General features: G+C 30.8%; 1 protein-coding gene across 4 annotated transcripts in view; it reads right to left on the minus strand.

The window, feature by feature from the left end:
• Nucleotides 1–1,606: 1,606 nt before the first annotated feature.
• Nucleotides 1,607–20,129, minus strand: part of LOC106690152 (2-oxoglutarate dehydrogenase complex component E1) — a 19,704-nt gene continuing 1,181 nt past the window's right edge. The window contains exons 2-14 of one of the 4 annotated variants that reach the window (XM_067053108.1): nt 17,576–17,798; nt 15,069–15,413; nt 13,384–13,673; nt 13,180–13,308; nt 12,127–12,293; nt 9,613–9,748; nt 9,401–9,535; nt 9,124–9,327; nt 6,640–6,804; nt 5,222–5,408; nt 4,884–5,151; nt 2,840–3,318; nt 1,607–1,880 (exon numbers count right to left, since the gene is read on the minus strand). In XM_067053108.1, coding sequence (XP_066909209.1) covers nt 2,868–3,318; nt 4,884–5,151; nt 5,222–5,408; nt 6,640–6,804; nt 9,124–9,327; nt 9,401–9,535; nt 9,613–9,748; nt 12,127–12,293; nt 13,180–13,308; nt 13,384–13,673; nt 15,069–15,413; nt 17,576–17,798 — 2,700 coding nt within the window. In that variant the 3' untranslated portion in view covers nt 1,607–1,880; nt 2,840–2,867. Of the gene's footprint in view, nt 1,881–2,796; nt 3,319–4,883; nt 5,152–5,221; nt 5,409–6,639; nt 6,805–9,123; nt 9,328–9,400; nt 9,536–9,612; nt 9,749–12,126; nt 12,294–13,179; nt 13,309–13,383; nt 13,674–15,068; nt 15,414–17,558; nt 17,799–20,129 lie in introns of those variants that run through there. The other 3 variants (XM_014435516.2, XM_014435564.2, XM_014435638.3) reach the window with 3 other exon arrangements.

The following is a 20,129-nucleotide window of genomic DNA, read 5'->3' on the forward strand; positions in this document are numbered from 1 at the left end:
AAAACAAACTTTTTTTCTTACACTATATTTTTATGCTTAAAAAAATATGTTTAAAGCATAAATTTCTTAATCTGTATAATTTTCTATTTATAAATGGTATTTTTTTTAATTTTTCATTATAATTATAACATATTAGTAAAATCACTTTTAAATTTTTATGTTATTTTTACTTATCATTTATAATAATGTGACACACCCCTAGAAAGAAAAAAACATTTGTCATAATCTAATTCAAATAAATACTATACTTTAAAAGACAATATTTTATCATCAAATTTCTTTCACAATTCTTTTATTCACTCAATATTTTAATTCATTATTAAATCAGAATTAAATTCTTATATTATTTGAAGTTTCTAACAGATCTTTTATAACAATCTAACACATTTTCATTCAGAGAAAGATTTCATTATTTTATGACAGTTAAAGTCAAATAATAATAATAATATATCTTAAAAACAATATTTTTAAAAATAGCATAAAGGAATGTACAATTATTCATACATAGTAAATAACAACCAATTTAAAACAGGCTTAAATAAACATGATTGAAAAAATGTACACCTTTTAAATTCCTATCAGTAAAACAGGTAAAAGTAGACAAAACAATTCATATTGTTAAAATAATAGTTCGAATAACTGCCAAAAGATATCAGCACAAATCAAGGAATGTAGAAAATAATAGTTCCAATTAGGAACGCTAGATGCCAGCACCATCCAAACATCCGCTTCCGAGGTACTAAACTAGCTAGAAAATATTTATTATAATAGTTCAACTAACAGCCAAAAGATAGCAGCACAAATCAAGGCGGGTAGAAAACGCTAGTTCTAATAACCGCCGCAAGATGCCAGCACCATCCAAGCAACCATTTACGAAGTCTAGCAGGAAAATTTTTGATTTGTATTAGGATATTAGAATCTAACAGGAGCTCAACAACTCGGTCAATGCTTGGGATCGGTCCTTTCGAGTGAGCTCCTGTGGCCTTCTATTTTCCTAATACAAAATTAAATTTTTCCAGCTAGACTTCACAGAGGTCTTCAGAAAGGGCTCTTTGGATGGTGCTGGCATCTTACGGCGGTTATTGGAACTACTAGTTTCGGCCTTCCTTGATTTGTGCTGCTACCTGCAGTCAGTTAATTGAACTATAATTATAAATATTTCCCGCTATATTTCGACTTCAGAAACAGCTGTTGTTATGATGCTAATTTGTATTCCTATCTTTAGAAAATCAGTTAAATTATTACTTTATCATTCTTGAAATTCTGAAATATTATTTTATCGTCTTCTTTTTTTTTGTTTTATTGATCAGAGGATAAAAATTACAAGTATTATAACATCAAGTCAAATATTTTGCATAAATTACCGCATTTAATAGTGAATCACCTAAAATAAACTATTAGGTTGGTACTGAATTTTCAAACTGGAAAAAAGGACACTGTCTCAGAATGGAGAAAAAGCTTATAGATTATAGAACCTATGCTCAAAATTATAAGGAAAGTTTAGGAACAAGTAAATAAAAACAGAATTAAATACTTAAAAACTGTGTAATTACTAGTAAAACAAATTACATAAATTATGAGATAATAAAATACAATATTGTAAAGGAAAACATTTATTTATCAAACATTTATCATATATCATTTTATTTATAAAACATTTATCAGCAACCCTCTTTTCGGTAAGTTTCTGACTTCTACAAGTTTAATGGCTATCTAAAACTTTCATAGCTTAAAAAATTTACTTCTTTACTATACACCACATTAATCAATAGCTGAATAACCTCTTTTCAAACAGTCAAAAACAAGAACTGCTCTACAAACTCTTTCCATGAATTTATTTTCTTTAGAACTTCGAACTTCCATAAAGAGGTGAATATTAACTGTTAGATGAAAAAAATACTATATAAGTCAAAGAATATATTTTGAATAATTAAATTAATCAGATGATATTCATTAATGTTTCATTATACAGTGTGGTTCAGAGTTAAGTTTCTACACTGAAAATATGAATTAAGAACCTCGAAAACAAGAAAAAAAAATCCTCTGGGGACAAGCCTGTTAACGCTGTTTGTGAGATATTCATGTCTAAAGATTTGCATAGTTATGAATTATTCATCTTATAATAAATTAATTAATATGTGTTCTAATTACTTAAATAATGAAATTCAAACATCAACTTTCATATTGAGTATTATTTAAAGTGATAATAATTAAGGCATTAAGACAGGCTTGGCATCTTTCTTACTCAGCAGCTGAATGGCAATGGATATGCTCCATTGTTTTGCAAGTTTCAATTATTATTTTTTGTAAAGAATTAGGGCCATTGACCAAGCTAGCATATATACTTTTTTATATAATGTTACCACAAACCAAAAATTTCAGCAGTGTCAGATCTGGAGAGCATGACACTAGCATATATTCAATGTCGTTCGACCACTGCTGCTATGAATATGAATGTTAATGTTTAAATTTATATATTATAACCTAAATAACTCATAACAAATCCCATCTTTAGATGTGCTAAGTTTTATGCATTGTTGTCAATGGGACCAGAATAATTACTGAGGTACGATTGAGGGCGTCAATCAGTTTTACCCTGAGTTAAGGATCTTATTTGGAAATATTTGTAATATCAGATTGTGCAATATATAGCAGATGTGAATAACAAAGCTTTATTAATGTACATATCTCCAGAGGAAAATTTTTTTTAAATCAATAATTCATATTTTCAGTTATAACACTTAACCTTGAACCATTCTCTATAATTGAGGTTTCAAGTGATAAAATAATACAGCATTGGACAAATATTATATTTTTTATGAAAGGAAAAAACAATTACCAATCTCAGTAACAAATTTTTTTTATCATTACATTATTTTCATAGCATCAGCGAGGAATAAACTCCTTTCCAAGAAATGCTGGTATCTTATTTCAGTAGCTGTCTGGTAGGCAGAACCTCTCCCAATATAGTTGATTCCGGGCTCTATTGATGTTTTAGGATCCTTCTTTTTTATCATTTCCATTGCCGCGATGAAACGCGGCCTAACATAGGTCCACCATCCTTGATTTCGGTGTTCTTCTTGGACCCAATGAAATGAAGCATTTGGATAATTAACTATGTCTTTAGAGATTGCAAGGAATGGAAATGGGCTTATCTGTTCAACTCTGCATATAGCAATCTCTTTCTTCAGATTAGCTTCATCTCTGGCATCAAGAAGTTCATAGTAAACTTTACCGGTACAAAATAGTACCTTTTTTACACCTTGTGCTAGATCTGAATTTGGTGGAAATTTATAGTCTGGAAAATACACTTGAAACCTAAAAATAAAGTAGAATTATTATTCAAATTATAATTATATTATAACTAAATTATGTTATAACAGTATATATTATAACTAAAATAAAGCTATGATTATTTCTATTACAGGATAGGAATAATAAAAAGACTAAAAAATAAAAAAAAGAGCAATCACAACAATCATAAAAAAATAATTCCGGTAAAGAAATAATAAGTGAATTCATTAAACCATTAGAATAAGAAATTGCTTTAACAACATTTAGAATAGGCTTAAAGTAAACATCTGGAAGAATCATCATCCAACAATTCTTCTGAAACTTTTCCTATTTCTGCAGCTACAAAAAATATTTGAATTTTTTTTTAAATTTATTTGAAGGTGTGGCCTGTAAAACTCTCTATATCCATGGCAACTGAATCATAGGTAAAACAAAAATCAACAGATATAAATATAATATATAAATGTTTTGGGTGTATATATAACACGTGGGTTGGATAAAGGCAGTTTTGCAAATGAAGAGACAAAGTTTAGCAAAGCACAACAGTTTTCTATCTTAATTATTCCTCAGATAAAGCTAGAATTGTAGAGTTTTATCATTGGAGTCTGATAGATATAGGTCTGAAGGAACTACTTATCTAGATTGCAAAAAAAAAAAAAAATATGTAGAGATTACAAAGACAATTACTTAATCTTCTAATTTCCACTATAGGAACAAGGTTCTATGAACTTTAGTGTTAATATTAATTAGTATTTTCCATGAAAAATCAATGAACACACCAAATTGGGCATACAAGATATACAACTTGGGTGTATATATACATACATATCACTATTATGTAAACTTATCGTGACAATGGTTTTGATTCTTGACAGCATATCATGCTCTAATCCCTTAGTTTCTAAAACTCCACAACCTATGTAGCAATCTGTAATTTGTGTTATAGTCAGCATGATTATGATGAACCACTTCTTTCTTTTTTCTTTTTTTTTTCTACAAATTTGTTTATAAATAAGTTTCCTCTGAACAATGAGAGGCAAAGTCTGAAGGGCATACTTTTTCTTATATTCATTCATCCCATCTGGTTATTTAAACATGCTTATGAAAAGACTTTTCTAAAAACAGATTTTCAGAAATAATTATAAATTTTTGTAATTGTAAATGCAATGTTGGGATCATCATTTCAAATGTTATATGTTTAACAAGATATTTAGACTTAGTACATACAAAAATTACTAATTTTTATGTTATATTTAAAAAAAATTAAAATCTGTATTGCTACAACCCATGAAGGGTCAGAGGTTCAGTACATTGTAAGGAAGTACTGTTTCTTCAACAATTGTACAAGATGCTGATCTATAATTATCTATTTTATATGTTTATATGATAGTTTTCATCATTCAAGACAATGATTGTCTAAACCCAAACAATAATGCTCATGAAACATTTTTCATAGTTTAAGTAATTTATTAATTCAATAATAACTTTATTAAAAATAAACATTTTTCTAATTCATTTAAAGTTTCATTAAAATAGGTAAGGAAAATTTCATTAGATTTACTTATTTGCTCTTATGTTAATTTACCAACCTGTTTTTGTTCAGAAAATTTTCCCTCGGTGAGTATATCATTTTTTTAAAGAGTTTCTTATGAGTGAATAAAATAAGAGGTTTCCTAAAATTGACTTTCATCTGTCGCCTCAAAATGTGGAAGTAATTGGAAGGTGTCGTCACATTTGCTACTATCCAATTGCATTTGACAAGTTGAAGTGGCATTTCAGTTATTGGATTTTGGTAGTCATCGTTACACATCTGGAGAAATCTTTCTGGCCTGCCAGTTGAAGTACTGTCTCCTTTTCCTTAAAATGGATATTAGGATGGTATAGCTTTTCAAGTAACTATCTAATAAGAGAAATTTATTGCATTTACCTTCCATCCCATGGGGTATCAAGCATACTATACCAGTCTGCCGAAACCATCTTCCTTCTCCTGCGGCCAAAAATACATCAATCATATACTGCGCCAGGGATGTCCTGTCTTCTTTTGTGCTTTCCCATATTACTAGCGACTTTGGACTGGTTTGCGAAAAGCCGATTTCAAAACCTAAGTTAGCAAACTGAAAATATAATTCAAGATTAAATAGGTGATTAATAATTATTGATAAACCATTCAATCCTGTATTATGAGGTGATTAAATTTGGCAGCTCATTAACTTTTTATAGCATAGCTATGTAATTTTTAACTGAATCAAGAAATTATTGAATTGAAATTATTTCATTATATTGATGTTTTAAACGAAAATTAAATATAATCTTTATCAGGATGATCATTCTCTGAGAAAGATTGTTCTCTAACAAACTGAAAATATAATGGACACACAGTATAGATGACTTTAGTTGCTTAATTTAAACATCACTAAAAATATAAATGAAATAAATCATGTGGAGTGGGGTGAATGAATAAACAGGACGAATGCGAAAGATTTCTGAAAAATGGTGTAATTTGAGTTCCTTGCCTTAAGTTCTTGCTCATCTGATATATATCTAATCACTTGAAAGGGAGACGAGTTGTTATCTGAACCACGTTTTTCTGATTTTAAACTAGAAATCATACTCATAGAAAAAAAAATTCATTTTGCCATCAAAAAGTGAGGAAACAAAAGTTAAATAGAACAATGTATTTGTTTTTTAGTGGCTTTGGTTAGCTTTTGCTGCATTATTGGTTTTTAAGTGAATACAAGGAAAAATTTTCTCTTTTGCCCTATTTGATAGGGTGAATGTATAAGTGAGTGGGAATTACTAAAAAATAAATTTTTTTATAGTATTGTTTATAATAGAAACAATTACTAATAGAAAATATAAATGTATGTATTGGTAATTTATCTTGGGAACATTAGAACCATAAATCAGGAATTTCTTAAATCCCATTGAAGAATAAATTCCATCATTTGTTGCAAGGGCGTACCTAAGATCAAAACTAGGGGGAGGGAGGGCAAACCATAATCATTTGGTCGTTGAGGTTGTGACATTTCAGTGGCGACAAAGGCGAATGAAATCAAAATTTTATATAATTATAGCAGTACTTTATTAGTTATTACATATATTTGCATTAATCAAGTCAACAGAATGGAAAGAACAGTAAATTTATAGATCATAACAAAAAAAAAAAAACATGGCATTAGCTAAATATGGAAATCCAACAATAATTCAGTTATGATATCAGAAAATTTGAATAAATTTTGTTTTAATCAAAAGATAAAAAAAAATAAAACATGCTGCTCTTTTGAGTAGAGACTTATTGCATATTACTTTCATTCTTTCAATTTTTGGTAATATAAATATACAAACCTCAGATGAAAGGCTGTTACAGACCGTGTAGTAGCCCTGAGCCTTGTACATTCCTCTCAACGGGATCCTGGACTCCGGGGTATCCACTGCGTATCTTGCATGATACCTTCTGATCGATTCTCCCTCTTCACAGTTATTACCTGTCATTCTTACATTGATACCTTCCTGCAATGTATAAAAAAAAAATGTGTTGAATACACATGGACTAAAAGAAATCTTTGTTTTTAATTTCCAGATTGCATTGTTTAATGTTTATCAGGTTCCATGTATAAAGGAACCTTTAATGGCAGTCTATCAAGAATATTAAATTTAGACAAAGCCAAACAGTTACAGCACAACCTGTGGAAAGACCCATGAAGCATTCTCTTAGAATACCATAACTGCAAATTGTCTTCCAATTTATTTCCTGTGTTTTTTTTTTATATCTATTTAAATATTTGTTTTTCAAATTAAATTTTTTATAGAATTTTAATTACTAATGTATGAGAGGCTACCATAGGTTTTTATTAATTTATTATTATTTTAAATCTTTTAGCATTTAATTTATATTTATATTTACTAAAAAAAATAAAATGAAATGATTTGATTAGTAGAGAAAATGCATTTGATAAAATTAAAAAAAGAAAAAAAAATAAATTTAAAGAATAGTAAATAACTATAAAAAATATATTAAAAAAGAGCCATAAAAACTTTTTTTATTACTTAATCTGTATGTATTTAAACTATAATATATATTTATAATAAGTTTACAAAAAAAACCCATTTAATTAGACTTAATAGTACGTTGAGTAACACAATAAAGATGGACAGCTCTTCTTTTATTAAGTATCTCTTTGTCTTAAATAGTAGGATCAAGAAGCTTCTATCAAATCATGGTTCTTATTTTTTTTATTTATTCAAAGCCCCATGGATCTAAAAGGTTTGATATAAAGTGGGTTGGTAACTACAGTTATCTCTTGTACTGCATTTCAAATGAATTTTAAGAGGGGAATGGGGAAAGGAATTTGTCTTAAAATTGGAATATTAGTTGAGTCTGCTGTCTGATAGATGGTTCTTACTCTGTAAAGGCCAATCGATTTTATGGCACCCAAGATCCCAGTCCAAGGGGATTTTGCTTCTCCCTCCTTGATGGCGGTCCTACCTTCATCATGTACTTCTACAACCCCACCATATAAAAAATACTATAGCCTTTTTCATTGAATTAAAACATTACCCAGACGTCAGAAAGTAAATTCTGTGATGGGTATTCCTTGTGTCCATATGGGCTAGCGATCACCCTATCTTTGTAAAAGAAAAATAGAATCATTTTATAATTGTAAAAAGAAATTTAAAACATATGTTTGAGATTCGGTAAATCTCCAGAAATGGAACCTATCATTCTGAAATGTGCAATCTATACAGTTTGAATACTGCCCATCTTGAATTGAACTGAGATGTGTGAAAGGGGATTGCTGCACGTTGCACATTTCAGTTGTTCTCCTGCAGCACTGAAGCATTTTTGTTTGGGTGTAGGGATTTTTTATGACAGCTAACTTCACCTGCAAAAGTTAATTTTATTTCCCATTTAGAAAATTGCTTGAAAAAGGATGCCTGATACATGCTACTTTTTTTATTAGTTCTACTCCTCATTTATTAAAGATTTTTAAGCATTATTTGGTAAGTAATAAAATGGGCATCAAGGATTATAAACGTATGCTGATGACACATGTGTGCTCACAGTTAGTAATAACTCTTTGATTGTATCCCAAACTCTCCAGTTCCATATCACAACCCTCGAAGAATGGTGTCGAAATTGGAGTATAAAAATAAATCCCAACAAATCACATTTACTCTTCGTCGTAAACCTGCCGACAGCCCTACAGTATACTTTAATAATGTGGCTCTTACCCCTGTAGAACAGATTCGTTATCTTGGACTACACCTTGACAAACAACCTGGAATCCTCAATGCTCCTTATTTTGTTACTAATAAAACCATCCATAAAGACCTAAATGTTCCTTATGTAACCGATCTAGCCCGAACCCGATATCATTCCTTCCATTATAAACTCCCTAACCACCCAAACCCACTGCTTCCTCTTCTGGCAATCCTCCAAGGCACCTGAAAAGAAGATGGCTGTGTGACCTTATATTGTAAAATGTTTTTAGAGTTCTACTACTGGGTAGTTTATCTACATGCTGTATCGTATCATTATCTTTATGTCATTATGATCAAATTTACTTGTATTTTTTATACAGTTGTAAATATACATAAATAAATAAATAAAGGATTACAAAAATGCAATCTCCAGAAAATCTGCTAATGACCATGAATGGCTTTTGACTATCCCTATCTACATTTAGATAAGTGATAAAGTATGATCAAGTATTTTATTTGTGTGAATTCCATCAAGCATCCAAACAAGAATCACTACTATGAGAAACTACCCTGCCTCAGTCCAATTTTCACTTGTTAATATTATTTATAAATTCTAATTATACACACCTGTAACATAAATGCTATTGCTAAATTTTCCGCCATCAACCATGTTATTTTGTTTTCCTTGGCCATTCTAAAGTGAGTAGAGAGATCATCTAAAACCGATGGGTGAGTATTGATGTCTGGACGGTAACTGATAATATTCTCAACTGTCACCTTGTACACGGAAGGGATCAGCGACGTGTTTGGATCAACCAGTTGGAGTTTTTTCTGTAAAGTATTACAAATGAGAGATCCTATTTTAAAATAATTATACACTATTCGCGCTAAACATGAAATTTACTTCGAAAAATCTTTTCCACGGGGAGTCAATCCATTCGTTTACTTTGAAACTAGATTTCTGGGCTTTGGAATAGCTGTACTCGAGAAGGTGGTTGTATTTCTGAATGCTGTTGTCTATCTCGTACCATGTTGACAACTACAAAATGAAGAAATATAAGTTGGTATGTGGAAATTTTAATGGCATCCCGACGTCGGTATTAATCTGTTTATTACCTCTTCCTTGACCATTTTTTCGCTGTATTTTTCTAATATAGGGCGTTCACTATCAATTTTTTTGGCTATTTCCTTTGGAATACTTTTATCAGGAGGGAGGTATTTCTGATAACATATTAGATCAACAATAACGTCTCTGTAAATATAATGGAGACATAAAAAGGTTACAAAATTATTTATTTGATTATTACTGGGCTAACCCATAAGTAATACAGGATTTCCATTACAAACACATATTAGGTAATGTACAATGTTGTTTATATTAGTGGACTGGAATCTTCTTTTAACGTATTTCAAATCCAAATTAGAGAAAGTACCCGTTGATTAAGTTTATCTTGTTATCAATGCATATAGTAAAAGAGCCCAAGAGGAGAAAAAAATCAGTTATTACACCCCAATTGTTGATAACTTTAATGAAAATTATGTATAATTACTAGTCGAAATTGATGAGTCTGCCAAGTATACGTAGGGGGAATAAAAAATGGCGGCTTTTTAAAAAAGTTAAAAATAATTATTTTTTCACTCCGAGCTCTATATCTTTAAATCTACCGACAACAATAAAAAATCTAAGAGAACATCATTTAAAGAAGAGTAAATATGCTAAACTGTAAGTCCTAATAGAGTTATTTTCGTTCAATAGGTCTCGAGATATAGCTTTTTAAAAAGCAATATTTCATAAAAATGTTCTACAGAACGTACTGAAAGTTAGTGATTTTATTTTGAAAAATCTATATCTCAAGAACTATTTGACTTACAGATGTCTGTTAGCACTCAAATTAAAGATAGTTTAATGTGCTATGAATTAGTTTAATACGTTTATCGTCGTAGGAGAGGTAGTTTTCATTATATTTTCTAAAATAAATTGATTTATAGTTGTTCAGACAAATTTTCATTTGACAAATTTATATTAATATGCTAATATCATAAAACTACTATCCCTATGAAGATAAGTGTCTAACTATTTTATAGTAAGTTACATTTCCTTTATTTTGTGTGCTGACAGACATATGTGCGTCTTATGGATCTAGAGATATATTTTTTTAAAAATCCGACATTTTATACGAACAACTAGAAATTAACATTTTGTGAGTTTATTTTGTCACATATCATAAAAACTACTACTCCTAGAAAGATAAACATAATTAACTATTTTGAAGTAAATTTAACTAGCTTTAATTTGAGTGCTGACAGACATCTGTACGTCCTAGGTTTCTCAAATAAAGTTTTTAAAAACTCAAACTTATTGTCTAAACAACTATAAATCAATATATTTTAGCAAATATGAAAACTCCATTTTTATAGCCGCCATTTTTTATTCCCCATACCTATACTTGGCAGACTCATCAGTTTTGACTAGTAATTATACATAGTTTTCTTTAAATTAATAAAAAAATTGGGTGAAATAACTGCCCTTATTTCTTCCCGGCTCTTGTATTAATATTTCGATTTCCTGTATACCAGACTCCAAAATGAGTTATGATACAGGAATGATCTAAAGATAAAGAAAGGTCTAGTGATGTCATTTACATTGAAGAGAAATACAAGGAGTAAGATTTTTTTTCTCCTTTTTTTTTTTAGAAATACACTATACCGTTTATTTTCTTTAATATTTACATAATTTTAACGGTTGTGCATTTCTTCTTCTACATAATCGCCACTTCGATTGATGTATTTTTGAAAAAGTTCTGCCAGATTTTGTGTGTCCATGACTTATAAATTCCCCGTGACTTCCTAGTGAAAGTAATGAAACTAATATCTCACTCCGTCATCGGAGTTCCATGAATGAAATATTGGAAGGGTCACAGCGTCTTCAAAAATCCATCGATCGAAGTGACTATTGTGTAGAAAAACAAAACAAAAATGAATGTATAATCCTTTAAATGGTGTAAATATTATTAAAACAATTTAATTTAAAAAAAAGATCCAACGACAGAAATACTTCCATCTTTTACTCCTATTTCTTATAAGTAACATAATGCTATTATAAATATCTCTTTAAACGGATTAGTGGATTGTTAATGATGTTATATATATATACATATAAGATAGCACTTGATATAATAGTCACGTTTGAATGAATCTCGAGACTCTTCTAAAAACACATTGATACACTTTCTTTATGTTTACAGGTGCAGATGCAAGAATTATCTGTATGGTTACATTTGAAGTTACATGGGACTGGATATACTTGCACAGACCCGAATAATTTGGAGGAAAACACCCGACTACTATACCAAATTTTATTAATTTGTATATACAACCACTAAAAATCCACCAATATGTTTAAGGAGATATGCAATAACATCCTTTGCTCAAATGAAATAGGAGTGTTTTTCAGTAGTCTGGTTTGTCTTTTAAATTAAATTATTTTTTAGTTTAACGTTTTTAGTTTTTCATGTATTTGCATTTTATGTTTTAATCGACTAGCTTTGACTAGAATTTGGATGAATGGATACTTCGATTGCAAAATTGGATAGTATAATGTGTTCGACATAGTATAGCGAATAGGCTTACGATTTAAATTTCGCCCTGTATTCTGCAGCCACCTTCATGCAGTAAACCACGGCTTCTGGATCTTGAGAGTTGACGTGGAAGACTGGGGCCATGGTGGTATGAGCAACATTCGTGGTATATATCGAGCCAGCATCGGATTTTGGAGAATCATTTCTCGGTAAGTTACTCTGAAACAAAATTTACAATGGAAGTGTGGGATTTCAGTCACCTATATGTAAAAATGATTCAAAATGTCCTATTCGAATCTGCAAAATGTACGGTGTAGGTAAATAGTACTAAATCATAACTGAAAAATGTTTTTGTAGGTTAATTCATTGGGTAAGGTAGTGGAGTGGAATACTAACTCTTGGATTCAGGTTCAATTTTGGCTACAACAGAAGAATTATATTCTATAGTAAAAGCCGTCGAGATCATCCCCATGTAACATAAAACTGTAATACGGGTACTTACTCCTTCAATAAGTTTTGAGAATATCTGGAAGTTGAGCGGGATTTAAGTCACATGACTTCCTTGTACAGGTTGGCATCCAGATGGCCTTATATCAAATTCCCTCTCTACTTTCACTTATGCTTTTTTATTTAGCCTAACTCTCCTTTAATTAAAAAACGACTCTTTCGATTTCACGATTTGACCAATAGTAAAAACCTCCCCAGTGACCTCTATGTGCAGAAGAGGCAGACTAAAGAGCTAAGAGACATTTACTGGATTCAAATCATCACCTTTTTTTAAAAGTTAATTCACATTATTTTGTGAGTAAATACCCAAGAAGTTATCCCCTGGCAATTCAAGAGAAAAAAGGAATCATGGGAGAAACAGGTAACCATCCAATATGACCTGAGTGAGTCCACCCCTGATTTTCTTTCTAACCTCAACTGGACCTTCATCAGGGCAAGTGCAGGTCCCAAGCACAAGTGACCCAACGAGCATATTCTGAAGTAAAGTAACGCCTGGTCTTAAGTTGAAGGCAGACTATATACAAATAATATCCCATTTACTTTTCCATTTCTTGAATTAATTGTTATTTAACTATGAACTACAGTTGAATATATTCACCTGATTGGTGAGGACAATATGTATGGTTCCATTAGTCGAGAAACCCTTTTGATTGGCCATCCGTAATGTCTCCATAACGATTCCTTGACCACTTATTACTTCATCTCCGTGAATAACAATCGGCCATACCTTCCTTAAAAGTAGATTTATTAAAATTGTATTAACACGGTGTATTATTATTAATTGCTATTAAGAAAGCATTACCCTACGCCCGTCGTCATCCGCTGTGTACAGCTGCTCTGCCATTGTCTTGCCGGACACTAACGGGTCTATGGCCTCCACAAAGTTAGAGGTGCTTGCGAGCACCGCAAACTCCGTCGGCAATGCCTGATTAGAAGTAACCTTCTTCACGTTGTTCCCTAGGATGTATTTATCGTCATCATGAAGTAAGACTCCCTCCGAAGTTTGATGATGGAACGGAACGAATATCTGCTGGAGTGGTTTCCTGAAGACATTTGCCAAAACGTTCAGACGGGCTCGTGTCGTCGTCATACCTGAATTTAATTTAAATTCTCCATGAAACCAAATTGATAGATCTTTAAGAATAATTGTCATTTTTTAGATAGACGCGGAACGACCCAAAGAGAGAAATACTGGGAGAATATTGATTTTTTGCTCTTAAGAAGAGTGCATCTCACTTCATCTGCGATAGAAGAGGAATGATTATGATGATGATGATGAATACATTTAATTAGTAGTCCATTTGTAATAAACAAGTTTAAACATCATTCATACCCTTTGTCTGCTTTGAATTTACGAGACACACCCAAACTGAAATCACGGAGCCAACGCGTCTCTTTTCACCCTCGCTAGAATAGATTGGAAATTTTTCTGCGGTATGCATTACATAATAAAGAACAAAAATTAGTTATTCAATATTTTATAGAGGTGATTCTCTAAGAATAATTTTCGAGTTACACTTGAATAAAATGGCTTTCAAGGAACACGTACATTCATGTAGGTTGCTATACTGCTATCGGAAAAGATTTTTGATAGAATAATGAATCAATTTTATGTTATTAAATAATAGCGTTCTACTTGAAAATATGACTTCAATTTTCATTAGTCATGGGCCATGGGTGTCACAGAGCAATACTATTTACATTCATATATATCTTAAATTTATTTTCTTACATCTTTCGTAAAAGAATTTTTAGCTGTATTGAGATCTTAGTTAGAAGTTATAAAAGTATCTTGGGTTGTTCCTCTCTCACGAGAACCACTTTAGCTGGTTTTTTACAACGGAAAAATCCGTTGGAAACTGAGCATCCGAACTCTGACCTGATTACAATACTCTCTTACACAAGTGGTTAGGAAAGTAAAAATGATTTCAATTATTTGTTTACCATACTGGATCAGACTTAAATAGAAAACATGGAAATTTTAATGATTACCGTTATTTCGAAATACGAAAGCCTCAAAGCTCTAAATGTGACCTTGGCTACCACATTCCCTCTTACTTCTTTCACAAAGCCAGCCAGAAAGAAAAAAAAATATTAAGTTAATAAGTTTTTGAATTATTACTATGGTGGGTAGATAATATCCACTGGATATAGTTAATTTCTTTTGAATTATTTTTTATTTATTTTCTTTTTTTGCATTTTATTATGGTTAATTATCGTTAACCTCAGAAGTGGAGTGAAGAATTTCCTAAAATTCTTTTTCCAATGTTGTTTGCCAAATTACAATTGCTAATTTTACTAGTAAATTTAGCGTTGTTGTTTTCTTTGATAAGGGTTTTATCTAATTGCTAATCTAGCTATGAAATAAAAGTTATAGTATACAAATTAACCAAAAACTTCCAAGAACATTTCGATTCTTATTTAAGATGAAATTTTGTGGAAAATTTGTATCTCAAAAGTGATGTGGGTGGGTCAGAAATACTTTACCTAGGACAAAGGACTGTGCACCGTGCGCGGATCCGAAGTCTATCAGCGTCTCTAAAGCAGGCATGAGGATCTCACAACCAACTGCTCCATGCTGCTTCTCGTTGGGCCACTTGGAGCTGACGAACTGTTCGAAGCTATGTGCTCGGATGAGTCGGAGGAGAATGAGCTGCTTGATGTGAGGCGAGTGCATCGAAGAGACGAAAGCCGGCTCCTCGAACTTGCGCTTCACCCATTGCCGAATGTCCACCGACGTGTGATTCATGAATTCAATACCGATGCTTCCACAAAAGGATCTATTTAGAGTTATCAGAATATCTTTCAGTTTCATAACAGTTTGACTGCCACCTTGAAAAAATAAAAATTGCTACGTAAGAGACTATACGAGGCGTTAAAGCCCAATCTTATATTTAAGAATTTACTACGTAAATAAGGGACATATAGGAGTTTTGTGGTGGTACGAGCATATAAATATATCACTGCGGTGTATAACAACATTACGAACTGCAGTAGTATTAGTAAGGCAGTCTGCAGTCAGTATTACTAGGCATTGGAGCTGTCTGATCCATCAGGCGCTCTCACTCACCGGACTTTATAGTGTACTCTTGTAAGAGCCGGGAAGTCAAAGGCATTTATCTCACCCCAATTTTTGATTACTTCAATGAAAACTAGGTATAATTAATAGTCAAAATTGATGAGTCTGCCAAGTATAGGAAGGGGGAATAAAGAATGGTGGCTTTTTCAAAACCTTAAAAAACACTAATTTTTTATGGCTAATCCTCACTAGATGGAAACTCCACTCAGCAAGGAACTAGCTTACGGTCGTGAAGTGGATGGCAAATATCAGAAAACTATTTTTAAACTTTTTATAAGATTTTCTTAATATTTTTTAATGAAATATCGAAATATCGTTTCTAATGTTTGATAATCAATATTAATAACAATGTAAAATATCGAAAGGAACATGAAATTATAAAATTAAAATATCGATATACTTTTTTTAGCTTTTTATAAAATTTTCTTAATCTTATTATACCAAATATCGACAATTATATAAAAAATATATCTTTTTTATAATTTTTTGAGGTTTATTACTTCCATCATTTTCAATAAATTATTATTTATTTATTCATTAACATTGTACCAAAAAATATATATGTAAAAAATATATCGAAATAAAGAATATTGTATCAATTAGAATATTGTTGGTAATTATCGATATCGATATAAATAACATTATCAAAGATCAAATGGATGTTAAAGCATTGAAACAATATATCGATTCCTTTGATAATACAATATCGAAATACTTTTACTAACGTTAAAAAATAAATAATTATAAAAATGTCAAATATCGAAATGAATATGAATAATCAATATTAAATATCGAAATACTATTTATTATTAAGCTTGAATATTTTCTTTAACAAAATATCGATATTTGGATTAAATAACATCGGAATATCTTTGCCACATTATGTTTTGGTACGAATATTTCCTCCTGAATATATGATTATAGATATATTACATTGGAGTGTATATTATCAATATTTCTTTTATCTTTTTATCTGTATATACTTTTAAGGTGCGATTTTTTTTTTTTTTTTAAGAAACCGATATTTCGATATTATCGAAGGAGAATATCGATATTCCGATACTATCGGTTGCTCAATATCGATATCAAAATATCGGAGACGAAATATCGATATTTCGATAATAACGATATCGATATCCCATCCCTACTTCGTAGGAGATCCTTCCGCTGACATTCTTATACAATGTTCAAACCAATTTTTACTATATGTTCTTTTGTATGTTTTTTCTACCTTCATTGATTCTCAAATAACTCTTGTTAAATTTTACAATTTTTCACCTCTCGGGATTCCTACTACTCGTCTCTGGTGATTTCCAACGGCACAGACATTCCAACGCTAAAGATCCATAAAAACTTCTAAACTCCTAAATTCTAGTTCTTTTCATTATTCGTTACTCTTTACACTTAAGTGAAATAATTTCAACCTATTAAATTGTATAACCTTTATTATAATTCACAGCAGTAATTTTTCGACCTAACTATTATTTTGAAATAACAGATTGGTATTTACCTGCTCTTTTACCGATCTTATTTAATTCAACAAATTCAAAAAAAAAAAAAAAAGTAAATCATTAAATGTGTGTTCAATAATAATTTAAGACAGATAAGGTTATTATAAAAGTTTTTTTTTTTTTTAGTTGATAGATTTATTTATTGATAGATATTACAATCTGCCACACAGTTGTGGGCAATAGGTAATATTGATGAATGATCTCATACATACTAAAATAAAATAAAATAAATAAGTAAAAAAAAAAATAAATAAAAAAAAAATAAAAAAAAAAAATAAAATAAAAAAACTCTCTTAAAATATATACAAACAAAAGAATAGACAAGTGAACATATTATAAAAGTAGTTACATTACTATAATTGGCTATTTAACATCTATCTTACATACCAAATTAAAAAACGCACCTATGAAAGATTCGTCCGGTAAAATTATCTTGCGCTCCTTGTTGTAAGGACAGTTCATCTGTGAATCAATATCTGTTCCAGGAATGATGGACGAATCGGGAACAAATGCACTTCTAAAGATGTTCAAGGGGTCGATACTGGCAGCTAAATGTCCTTTGAATTGATAATTTGTAATTATCTTGTGGACTTGAATTTGGTCGAATATATAAAGATCGTAAAGTAACTGAAAACATTTCGATTAAGGACATCCAATTAAATAAGATGTTTTTCTTTATTTTTCTGAGAAGTTTAAAATCAAGCAAAAAAAAAATTCTTGTATTGTAATAAAATGACATTAAAAAATAATGTGTAGTCCATTTTTATCGGTTGAACTTGATGTGCCAGGTAAACTACTAATCTATTATTAATATTAGCCAAAATAACTTCGTAGCGTTTTTTACTGGTGATTTCAATAAAAACTTCAGATTCTTATGAATATTTTTAATCAATTGAATATGACCCATTTTGATCTATTACAAGTTCCCATCTTTCAGGTAATTTTTTAATTCTGTCCTCCCAGAACTTCTCAGATTTTTGCGCAATGAACTCCTCTATGTGCGTTTTGCAGTCCTCGAGCGAATTAAAGTGTTTCCCGTTAAGAGAGTTTTGAAGGGCCCGAAATAAGAGAAAATCTGTTGAGGCAATGTCTGGTGAATTGGGTGGGGATCACATCCCAGCCAAACTCCAATAATTTCTGCCGGGTCTGCAAAGACACGTGAGGACCGGCGTTATCGTGATAGAAACTATGCCTTCGTGATTATTGCATGAGATATGTTAAGTGTTTCTGCGATATCCCGTGTCATAGAGTGAGGGTTGTCTGTGACCAATGCTTGAATTTGGTCAACAGTTGAAGGACGACCCGATCAAATCACTTACGGACAGTACTCTTTCCTAAGGCATCATCGTCATACACACTGAAAATTTTGCTAACCGTCTGTGCAGCGGATTTTCCTTTTCGGAAATAAAAAAATCATTAAATTACGAAAATGAATTTTTCTCTCTTCCATTTATTTTGAGTAAGCAAAATACCACTAAAGATAAGGAATCCTGGTTGAAACTTATGCATAAAAGAACTTCAACTAATCCTTTTTTAGAATATTTAAACATTATTGGCCAAGGAAACATTATTTTATAAACACAGAGTATTAAATTGAAATATTGAAAACGCTACGAACTTATTTTACAACCCAATACGATTATAGGGGTGTTTCATAATGAAAGCTAATTGTGTTAGTACATATTGTATTTATGGACTAACACAATTATACCTACTACAAAATACAAGCACAAATGTTTTATTTCATGATGGGTACGACAATTATTGATATTATAGGAATTAAAAAGTGCGAGTCAGCGCTGTAAAAATCAGTAAAATTGTTAATAAAATAATGCAATAAATTGTTAAAAATACGGACTGCAAGACTAATAATAAGTTTGTACTTTGAATAGAGTTGTTTGGTTGCTGGGTTGTTTCATATTCTGAAAGATTGGCCCACAGCCTGATTCCTGATCTAAGAGCATAGTTATCTCGAAAACATCATGCCTTCCCGTGAAGTGATAATTGACATCAGTTCCATCAGTTGGTCAAGATAAATAAGGGAGGGGTTTCTTTAGCAAGTAGGGATCTCACAAAGTTGTGATTTTCATATTGCCTTATAGTACAAGAGCCGGGAAGAAAAAAAGGCAGTTATCTCACCCCAATTTTTGATTACTTTAATGAAAACTATGTATAATTACTAGCCTAAATTGATGAGTCTGCCAAGTATAGGTAGGGGGAATAAAAAATGGCGGCTGTTTCAAAACCTTAAAAAAACACTAATTTTTCATTCGGGGCTCTATATCTTAAAAAATAACAACAACCCTAGAAAATCTAAGAGAACGTTATTTAAAAAACAGTAAATTTTCTGAAATACTAGCCCTAAAAGAGCTATCTACGTCCAATAGTTCTCCAGATATAGCTTTTTAAAAAGCAAAATCTACTGACAGATTAGTTGTTAGTTAATTTATTTTGAGAATTCTATATCTCAAGAACTTTGTGACGTACATATGTCTATTAGCACTCAAATTAAAGCTAGTTTAATGGACTATAAAAAAGTTTATGAACTTTACCTTCTTAGGAATAGTAGTTTTCATGATATTTGCTAAAATAAATTGATTTATTGTTGTTTGGACAATAAGTTTGATCAATGAAAAACTTCATTTCAGAAACCATTGGACGTACAGATGTCTGCCAGCGGTCTAATTAAAGCTAATTAAATTTACTACAAAATAGTAATTATGTTTATCTTCGTATGGGGTAGTAGTTTTTATGATTCACATATGAATATGAATTCGGCAAATGAAAACTTGTCCGAACAACTATAAATCAATTTATTTTAGCAAATTTCATGTAAGCTATTACTCCTACGAAGATAAACATCATAAACTACTTTATAGCTCATTAAACTAGCTTTAATTTGAGTGCTAATAGACATCTGTACGTCAAATGGTTTTTGAGATATAAAGTTTTCAAAAT

The sequence above is a fragment of the Halyomorpha halys genome, unplaced genomic scaffold (assembly GCF_000696795.3).
Source record: "Halyomorpha halys isolate HHAL.00 unplaced genomic scaffold, Hhal_1.1 Scaffold4.1, whole genome shotgun sequence".
Classification (NCBI taxonomy): Eukaryota; Metazoa; Arthropoda; class Insecta; order Hemiptera; family Pentatomidae; genus Halyomorpha; species Halyomorpha halys.